The sequence below is a fragment of the Pinus tabuliformis genome, chromosome 9, assembly GCF_031772625.1.
Source record: "Pinus tabuliformis cultivar Carrire ecotype Pingquan chromosome 9, CPIR1, whole genome shotgun sequence".
Classification (NCBI taxonomy): Eukaryota; Viridiplantae; Streptophyta; class Pinopsida; order Pinales; family Pinaceae; genus Pinus; species Pinus tabuliformis.
In genome coordinates this window covers 1980734727-1980745340 of record NC_142307.1, presented here as the reverse complement: position 1 = coordinate 1980745340, position 10614 = coordinate 1980734727, and the positions used below count along the sequence as shown (strand labels likewise).

The window sequence follows — 10614 nt, the reverse complement described above, 5'->3', positions numbered from 1 at the left end:
CTCTCTCAGGCTAGTAAGTAGTGAGTTTCAAAATTCTACCTTTTATCCATAGTTGACTGGTGCATCGACGTTCACTATGGGGAATTTTTATTTGGTGTTGTTCTTCTCCAATAGTATTGCAATCCAATACCTTGTTTTTTCACTGGCTTTTAGAGTGAAGTGTGAGTTCAACCAAAAGGTAACCAAACCTACAGATTCCCCCCTGCAACTATGTGCCACTCGTGTGTATTCTCTCCAAAAACTTCTTAAGAGATTCTCTATCTCATTTTATTCCAATTTGGTTTCTTGTAAGAGTAGAATTTGCAGTTTTCTTTCTTTATTTTCCTTTACAACTTGAGATTTTACGAGGTTTCCCAATCCCCTTGAATTCCATGAAATGAACTTCATTTATTTTTGGGAGGACTTGGGCTTACCACCTCTTGATTTAGTAGTCCCTTGCTCTCTATTTGCCGCAAATTTGAACACTTCAGTAATTTGTGGGTGGGTTCTTGGCTTTATGTTTTATTTTGCCTTGGCCTCTCTGTCCTCCTTTCTTGAGTTCCTTCCTTGCCCTCTTGGTAGACTCTTTGTTTCATGTATGGTTGAATCATCTCCCCAATTCATTCGCTTCCTTGCGTTTATGGCCATTAGCTTCACGAGACTTGCCTTTGCTTCCTTTTGTACTTATGACATTCTTTCAATATCTTGCTCCTTGTTTTCTAGATCTAGTGAGTTTTGTCCATTGTTTTTGAATGAGGGTTGTTCCCTTTCTATTGGAGTCTCATCTCCCTTGGAATTTATGTTTCAGATCTCCTCCTTTTCCTTCTTTAAGTTTCCCTCTTTCTCCTTTAGGGTTTCTTCTTCATTTTCCACGAATTTTAGCTTTGTTTCCTCCTGAGATTGAAGTATCTCATATGGATTTACCAAATTTGAAGCTTCATTTTGATTCTGTCTTGAAGGGTTTTTTATTGTTGTCGCCCTTCCTCTATTTCCCCCATTACCCCGAGTTTTCCATTTCTCTTCATGCGGAGTAGTTATTCCTTATGCTTTCCCAAATTAGGCTTTCTTGCAACCCTTGGTGAAATGTATGTATCCATGATAGATCCCGAACTTGAATGGAAACTTTTCATAATCTAATACTTGCCTATGGATCCATTCGCCTTGGTTTAGATTGATCTCAAAGGGCAACCATTTTTCGAGAAAAACCTCCACACAATTTTGTTCACAAGCAAATTGGTTGCCTTTTGGCTATGCTCAGTCCAAACAAACTGGTTTCCTTTTGGCTTTGCTCGGTCCAAATATCACCTCACTTTGTTTCCTATTGCTTTCATGCAATCTTTTCTCTAACACAACAACAAAACCCTTGGAAGTTTGATCGAGACTAACACTACATTAGGGATATCATCATTTGGATCAAATTCTAAGGACCAAGAGTTTAGATACATTCCTCTGGCCCCAAAAAAATATGGACCATTTCTGAATATTATATCTTTGTCTCCTTTGTACTCAAAGAGAAAGGAAAAGAAGCCATTTCCACAAGCATAGAGACCAATGTTTCCCTTGATCACAGGTTTCTAAGTTTTATCCATCCATTGCTCCATTGATTTGGGAGATGACCACATGCCTGTAAACTTTCCCATTAACACTTTGTTTGTGAAGGTTAAAGATGTCCACCATAACCCTACTGGAAGAGCAATGAAAGGGATATTATCTTCCTTTTTCTACAAATTTGGAGTGTGCCTCTTTGATTTCGAATTTTTCCTCAGAAAGGCCATAGGGGCTTGAAAGGCTTACACACTGTCACGAGGAGGGGTAGGAGCCCCTTCCTAGCTCACCGCCATAAGGAATCAACCAAGATCTCACTAATATATGCATGCTAGGATTTCTCCAAAACCCCCCTATGTGCTCATAACGATAATAATTATAATTATTAATTAAAACATTTTGACTTATTTAAATTACATATACATAAAAATAAAAATAAAAAAAAATCAATAAAATTAATAATTAATAATTAATAATAATTAATAATTAATATTATTAATTATTAATTATTAATTATTAATTATTAATTATTAATTATTAATTATTAATTATTAATTATTAATTATTAAATCAACTTAGATCTATCTTAACTTTGGAACTCTCAAGCATCGAGAGGGATCAAATCCCTCGAGGTGCAAACCTTTTCTCAAATTTTGCACTAAAAAAAGAGGTTTACACCTTGAGAGATTTGATAGATTCAGAATGAAGAAGGATCTAGGCTAATTATATATAATTGAAATTAAAACATTTTGCCTCGTTTAAATTACATAAAAATAAAAATAAAAAGTAAAAGTATTTTTTTAATAAAATTAATAATTAATAATAATTAATCAACTTAGATTTATCTTAGTTACAGATCTATCAAGCCTCGAGAGAGATCAAATCCCTCAAAGTGCAATTCTTTTCTCAAATTTTACACTAAAAAAGAGGTTTATACTTTGAAAAATTTGATATCTCTCATTGCTTAATAAATTTAGGATTAAAATAAATCTAAAATTATAAACAATAATATAATTTACATCAATCAACACCTTTTTAATACCATATTAATTATAAAAATATAATTATATTTAAACAAAGAGATCGAAACCTTTTTAATACAATATTTTTTTTTTTCTTCGTAAATACTAATTCTATTAAAAAAGGAAAAAAGATATATACAATGAGGTCAAGACCTCAGAGGAGGCCGAGGCCATTCCTCAACCAGAAACTCAGAGATATTACAATTCAGGCTTTCTGCCAAATTCACAGTACAGACTTCAAAATTTTGTATTTGGGCCCTGACACACTGAAAGATTTTACCAGGACTAATTCCGTCATGCCCCCCATTGACCAAAAAAGCACAAAAGTAACTAGCATAGCCATAGTTATAACAAAAAACAGAACCCATATTGGCAGTTGCCACGTCCTGTAGCAAGATCATGAACCAGACAGAGACACATAAACTCAGAAACAACGACACGAAATCAAAATTGCACAGCATATAGGCAAGAAGGCCACCCGGCAGTGAAGAGACAGGTTTAGTCTGCATGCTGCGGTGAATCCGGCGTGTCCCTCTCCACCTGGCTAGAAGAGGCTACCCAGGTAACGAAGCCGCTTTCATCTTGTCCCTCTGCTCCGCCTTCAGGAGTGGTCACCAGATTTAGAATGCAACCGGCACGCTGAGACGGCCCACAGGCCAAAATGTCGCTCTGAGTCAGACCAACGGGTTGCTGAGGCACTTCAGAAACAGGGGTGTCCTCCTGCATATTGTCCGCATGGAATACCATCCCTGTCATATCCCCTTGCAGAACACTGTCTTCCTGAGAGTGGGAGGAAGTGGTTGGAGCCGAGCTGACATGATTATTCTCCTCCTCCGCGAGAATGATGGTGATGCTTGCTGTCAATACGGGCCTGTTGAGCCTGCTATGAAAAGTAAACCTAGAGGTCTGGAAGGAATTATTCGGGAGAGACCTAGCTTGACCCAGGGGCGGAGAAGAAGGGGAGGCTGAGGCTATGGGGACAACATTCTGTGGAGCAGGACGAGAAGGGCGGCCTCTGTTCCCGGTATGGCTACCTCTGCGCGGGATACCTCGGCGTCGAGGCATACTCAGAAGTGCTGATGGACCGAGAGAGGGATTGAGGCAAAGCAAGCCGATTACAGTAGGAGCGCAGAAGATTCCAGAGAGTTTCCAAACCCAGGCGAGCAACCAAATTCGAAAGACCAAGCAGGGGTGTGGAAGCGGTTCTGCTCCACAATAAAAAGAACCAGTAACTGAGACATGCACAATGAGCGGATCCATACCAATAAACCAACCTGTTTGCACATAAACCAGGCGCGCATTAATGCCTGACTGCAAGACCAACATTCGAGACTGCTCTGTATTAATTTCACCTGCCCTTAAATCAATTTGCCAGCCCAAGACGCATGTCGTAAGGACCGTCCGCCCGCCATCTGCCAGGCCAGCTGCCTGTATTGTGCGGCTCTTCATTAATAACGTTGAATGCCACCCGCATCTGGGTGTGTATTCTTCTTCTGAGGTTTATCCTGAATCACAATTTCCTGGAACTTAGAGAGTTGGTCCGCGGAGGCTATACTGGAGATAGTCCCTTCAAAGTATCCTACCCCAGTTTCCACTCCGAGATTGGCAAGAAAGTCAGCAAGCTTGTTTCCTTCCCTTCTGGTGTGTTTGAATGAGATTGCTTGATGCTGAGAAAGCCATCTGTTTATTAGCTCAAGCCTTTGGGCCATCCTCCAACTGTTACTAACTTTGTGAATGGGGGATCCATGCATTAGATTTGTGATCATTCTAATTATAATTTGTGAATCCCCTTCTATAATGAGTGGAAAAAATCTTCTTTCATGAGCCAGTTTGAGACCTCTCCATAATCCCTCCAATTCTGCTGAGTTGTTGGTGTCCCAGCCTTTCGAGCCCATAAAAATACATTGAGGATTGCCATTGTGATCCCTGAAGACTCCCCCATACCCTGCTTTCCCTGGATTTCCTTTTGAGGCCCCATCGAAGTTAAGTTGGAACATGTTAATGGGCGGCGGTGTCCATTTACTTGATTCCTTTTCCTGCATGGTGGGATTCTTTTTGATGATTGTCTGTTGGTTTATCTGGATCCTCCAATTATCCCACACTGTTTTTTCCTGCGGTGATGAGGGAAGATCTTCTGAGTACCATTCTCTAATTGATAGAGACTCCATGATATTCTGATGAAATTTAGTCCAAATTTGCTCTAAGGGCATAGTTTGATCCTTGAAAACTCTTCTATTTCGCTCTTTCCAGATGTTCCACATCAGTAAGCCAGGTATAAGTTGCCAAAGAGTGTTGAGGAGATTGCTTTGATATGGCTTTTGACTCCAGTTACGAATAGTGGCCTTTAGATCTCCTTGCACTCTACCTTCTTTTTGGCAGCGGAAGGCAACCTTCTCCCAAAGCTTTCTTCCAGTTTGACAGGTCTGCATAAGATGTATAGTTGTTTCCTCCTCTTGCATACAGTTGAGACATATAGATGGGCCCGAGAAGCTTCTTTTCCGAAGATTATCCCAAGTTAGAATTTTATTGTGACATAGGAGCCATAGAAAAGTGGAAACCTTCGGCCAGTTGGAAGTGTGCCAAATTTTATCCCATAAAGTGTCTTTGTTTAGCTGATCTTGGACTATTATCTTATACGCTTCCTTTGTGGTGAATATTCCTTTCTCTTCATAGCCCCATCTTAGAATGTCCGGTTCTTCTGAGATAGTGATTTGCCTCTTTTGTAATTCTGTAGAGAGATACTGCTGAGTTTGTTCAGAGCTGTGCGTTAGAATTTGATTTGCATTTTTCCATTGTCTGTGTTCTTGAGTTGTAGATGAGTTCCAGAACTGACTGACCTTGGCTAACTGATTGATATCCTGCTCTGATATTGGATGATTTTGGAGTACATCTCTTATTTTTGGGAATTGCTGCCAGGAGTCTTCCCAAAATCGAGCCGTGGACCCACTCTTGACTTCCCAGAAACTGTGCTTTTGTATGAGATTTCTATGTTGAATAGCCGAATTCCAGATTACCGATCCCGTGCTTAACTCCGTCATTCGTATTCTCTCTTCCATAGGACAGTTGCTTGCATACTTAGCTGTCCAGAGGGAGGCCCAGGGGGTATTAGGATGGGCTAGCCATCTCCACCAGATTTTTGCGCCCATTGCTCTATTGCTGTGCTCAGGATCTCTTAGCCCAATACCCCCTGCTTTCTTTGGAAGACATACTTTATCCCATTTAACTAGAGCCCATTTTCGATTGTGGCCTGAGCTTCCCCATAAAAAATTGCACTGGAGATTCTTAATTTCTTTGAGTACCCATTTTGGGGCTGCAAGGATGGAAAAGAGATACAAGGGCATGGAATGAAGGACAGCCTTGATAAGAACAAGTCTGCTAGCCATATTAAGGGCTCGGTGAGTCCATAGGGAGAGTCGAGCCTCCAGTTTTTCCAGCAGTTGTTTCCAAGAAGAGTGTTTGAGAGCTGAGGCAATTAAAGGGGCACCGAGGTATTTGGAGGGCAGGGAAGCAGTAGTGAATCCCAGAATTCGGCCTATAGCTTTTTGGGTGGGAACAGGGGTATTAAAGAAAAAAATTTGGGATTTGACTCGATTAATAAGGGCACCAGAAGCATCAGAGAAGTTCGAAAGGAGGGATTTGAGGAGGCGAGCTTCTTGCACCGAGGGATAACCGAAAAGCATATTGTCGTCCACAAATTGCTGGTGGGAGTAAGATGGGGAGTTGTTGAATGAAAGGCCTTTTAGATGCTGAGCCAGCCTGGCAGAGGTGAGACTTCTGCCAAGTCCTTCTGCCATAATAACAAAAAGAAAGGGAGACAAGGGGTCTCCTTGCCTGATACCTCTGGAGGGACGGTACGTTGCCGAGGGGATACCATTGATTAGAACAGAGAAAAAAGCTGAAGACAAAAGATTAAAAATCCATCTGACCCATGATGGGGCAAAACCAAAGGCAGTAAGAATTTTTTGAATATAAACCCAACTGATACTATCAAAAGCTTTGGATAGATCTAGCTTAAGCAGCATACCTGGCTTTTTTGTCTGCTTTAAGGAATGGATTATCTCATGAGTTAAAATAATCCCGTCCGTTATTTGCCGGCCTTCTACATACCCAGACTGCTCGGGCGAGATAATAAGAGGGAGCAGCGGCTTTAGTCTGGTAGCTATGACTTTTGATATGATTTTATAGATGATATTACACAGGGAAATCGGTCTATACTTATCTGGAGTGTTGGATTCTTCCACCTTTGGAATTAAGGCAATGAATGTGGCATTTAACCCTGGATACATCCATCGTAGTGCCCGGGATTCCTCCACTACTTGCCATACCTCATCTTTTATAAGGTCCCAAAACTTATGAAAAAAGTTTGATGTAAAACCATCCGGGCCCGGCGCTTTCCCCTCCTTCAAGTGTTGTGCAGCTTCTTCAACTTCCTGTAAGTTGATGGGCTTGAGGAGGAGACTATTATGTTCCTCTGTTATTATCTTTGGGATATCCTTTAGGAGCTTATTTATAGCCGGCATTCTATCTATACTGGGTTCCTGGTGTGCTTTCTTAAAGTATCTGAGAAATTCCTCTTCAATGCCTTCGTGTGTTTCTATTCTATTCCCCTGTTCATTTTTTATGTGAGTAATGCAATTGTTCATTCTGCGTTGCACCGTAGTTTTATGGAAAAATTTTGTGTTCTTTTCTCCATCTTTTAACCATCTAATCCTCGATTTCTGCCTCCATAATGTTTCCTCCTGTTTAGCCCTCTCTAATATTCGAGATTCTATGATTTGCTCCTGCTTGGTTAATTCATCCGAGCGTCCTTCAGTGATAATGTTTTGCTGGATCCTCTTCATTTCTAGATTGAGAGTGGCCTGAGCTTTAAAAATGTTGCCAAAAGTATTGTGATTCCATCGCTTGATTTCTCCTTTAAGATGCTTGAGTTTTTGCTGAAACCTGGACATTTTTGTACCTCCAGTAGAATTGAAGTTGAGCCAGGTTGATCTAACTAATTCATCAAAGTCCGGATGAGTTAGCCAAAATTCTTCAAATCGAAAGGGGCGCTTGAGGTTGTTGTCGGGCCTGTTCCATTGAAGTTCGATAGGCCAGTGGTCTGATCCTGAGATAGGTAGGATGGACGCTATAAATTCCCCTCCCAAGTGGGTTGCATTGTCTGAGATGAGAAATCTATCAAGACGCGAAGCAATCTGCTGCGATCCTTCTCTCTTATTGCTCCAAGTGAAGAGGCCATTGCTTGAGGGAACATCCACCAACCAGTTGGTGTGAATGAAGTTTTTTAGTAGGTTACCGTCATTATTTACTCTGCTTCTACCCCCTTGTTTTTCCTCCATGCTTGCTATCATATTAAAATCACCTCCAGAAATCCAAAGTGGGTATGGCCTATCTGAGTTGAGGTCTGACAGTGTATTCAGGATTTGAGCTTTTTGAGTAGTGTCCTGAGGGAAGTAGACATTAGTTATAAGTCCATAGGTGTTAGTACCTATTAGATGAAAGGTTGCCTGAATGAAGCTTTTATTAGCATGTATGTTGTTTAGTTGAATGGCTCGCGCATCCCAAAGTATTGCGAGTCCTCCCGAAGCTCCCTGTGCATCAACAGCTGTTACTAGCCCTCCTGGCCAGGCTTTCGCTGCTATTTTTGCCAAAATTGTTGAGTTGCATTTAGTCTCCTGCAGAAAGAGTATGCTTGGTTTTTCTTGCATAAGCATATTTTTTAATAATCTGCCTTTCCTTGGGCCATTGAGCCCCCTTATATTCCATGATATCAGCTTCATTGAGAAGGATGGGGGTCAGTATTAAAATACTTGGTCAGCTTGGCATACCTCCCTGACTCCACTAATACCTCTCCTATCTTGATGGTTCTCTCAAGTGTTGTTTTTCTGCCTCTCTTCTTATTATCCTTGGTGATAAACTTGCCATCCCATGGACTTCCTATCTGGACTCCTAGAGAGTATTTCTTCTGTGCCCTGTTTAGGACTTCTACTAGGTTGTCCACTTGCCGATCTGGTATTTTTTCAAAATTCCCTGTTTTGCATGCTTGTTCCAGGCCTAGAATATCCAGATCCCCTATGTCTAAGGACTCCAGATCTTCTTCCATGATTTGAGGCTCTTGAGAGGTTTCCTCTCGTTCTTTTGATGATTTGGCGTTTGGTTCGGTGTTGTCAACTTCCATTCCTTGGGAATGCCAGGATACAGATTTGGATTGCGGTTGCAGGATTGATTGCTTAAGAGCCATATCTCCTGATTGCAATGAAGTTTCTCCTAACTGTTCTTTATTAGATTCCTTGTTCTTCTGCGTTTCCTTCTCCAGATCTTGCATATCAGTCTTGGCTAGGGCTTCAAAACTATTGCTCGTTGTGGGTTTTGGCATGTTGACTGGATTTGCCTTGGGATTGACTGTTGTTCGTTTGTTCCCTCTCCTTCGATTTGTTACCTTAGTGAAACCATCAGATGTTTGGTTATCTGAACTTTCTTGAGAAGAGGGTTTCTTATTTAGTGGACAGTCTCTATAGAGATGCCCTATATCATGGCATTTCCTGCATCTAAATGGTACATGCTCGTAATCTATAACTTGAATCCATTCAATATCTTCATGAAAGAAACTTACCGTGTCTGGCAGTGCTTGCTTGAGGTCCATGTAAACACAGATCCGAGCATAAGACGTGTATCTGCATGATTTTGTTTCTTCTGCAATCTTTACAAACTCGCCAAGTGTGTTCCCAATCTCCTGAAGAGATTTTTCTTCCCAGTATTCCCAAGGCAGCGAATACAGCCTTATCCACACAGGAGCGCAGCTAAGGTCTTCCTTGTCTGGATTGAATCTTTCGACCCACGCTTTGAGATATAATCCTGCAGAGTTGAAAAAGTAAGGACCCCCATCCAGAATCCTATTGCGATCTTCCAGGCAGTTGAAGACTGCAGTGAAGAACCCCTTTGGCCCTAGGTGCAGAGTGATATGCCCTTTTGGATTCCATTTAGCGCTTATCCAGCTTCTCAGCGCTTTCTCCGTCGGCCATATTCCTATGAATTTGCCGATCAGCGCATGATCTCTCATATACTGTATTCTGGCATTGATACGATGACTGGGGAACTCCACTCTTGGCCTGTGAGTTGCTACTGGCTTGCATGTGGAGGAACTTGCCTTGTTTCTATCTTCCTGATCTGTGTCCTTGCCCTTCTGCTTGCTGCGTTCCGTATTACCTCCGCTCTGTTCATTTTCGTTTTCCCTTTCTTCCGTTGGCTGCGTTTGACTGTCCTTATTGGGGGGAGGCGCATCGCCCTCCCCCTGAGGTGGCTGCATTTTACTTTTTGCTTATGGCCAACTTACGCTGACCACCAATCCGCTTGATTGTTACAGGTTGTACTGTGCTTGGCAGGCCTGTCGTTGCAGGAGTTGCAGAAACCCTAGGATGGGTTGCAGAGGCCGTAGGTCATCCCCCAATTTTTTAATACAATATTGATTATAAAAATATAATTATATTTAGAAAGAAAATAAATATGACAAAAGTTTGGAAAAAAACAGATATCCTTCAAATCTATTATTAATTTCATTTTTAACCACCAAAAAAATATCAAAACAAAAAAAACAGATTTGTTTGCTTTATTAACTGCCCAAAACAAAACAAAAACTAAACATTTGCAAAGGATAGAAGTGTTATGTTTTTTGAGAAATATGTAATGGAATGTTGCATTGCCTTGGAAGGATTCGTGGGATCGATACGAGTCCCTTCAAAATAATAAAGAATTCAAAACTCTATCATACTATTGAGGTATATTGAACGTATTAATGAGGATTTTATAATAGAATGGAAAGTCTTCATAAATAACTAAAAAAAGGCAAAACAAAAAGATATATCCAATAAATAAATTATTGGAAGAAAGTTTTGGCAAATAAAAAATATGAAAAACACATTAAACAAAAATATATAGTAAATAATAAATGAATAAAAAGATATATGATGATGATGATGGTTAACGTCCACTGAGACCAAATTGGTCTATCGGACCTATAATTTTCTTAGTTTTTAATTATCTGGCTCCTCGTCTTTCTTGGCGAGATTGGTGC

At 40.7% G+C, this 10614-nt stretch overlaps 1 protein-coding gene across 1 annotated transcript; it reads right to left on the bottom strand.

Moving 5' to 3' along the window:
- Nucleotides 1–3994: 3994 nt before the first annotated feature.
- LOC149156951 (uncharacterized) lies at nt 3995–9849 on the bottom strand. Its single transcript, XM_089444921.1, has 2 exons — nt 8392–9849; nt 3995–8218 (listed from the first exon to the last, which is right to left on the bottom strand). The coding sequence occupies exons 1-2, from the start codon at nt 9847–9849 to the stop codon at nt 3995–3997; spliced, it is 5682 nt and encodes a 1893-aa protein (XP_089301047.1).
- Nucleotides 9850–10614: the final 765 nt, after the last annotated feature.

Coding starts and splice junctions, on each gene's coding strand:
- LOC149156951 (XM_089444921.1), bottom strand. CDS start 9,849: ATGCAGCCACCTCAGGGGGAGGGCGATGCGCCTCCCCCCAATAAGGAC. Junction 8,219..8,391: donor GAACCATCAAGATAGGAGAG/GTATTAGTGGAG, acceptor CTCTTTCTGCAG/GAGACTAAATGCAACTCAAC.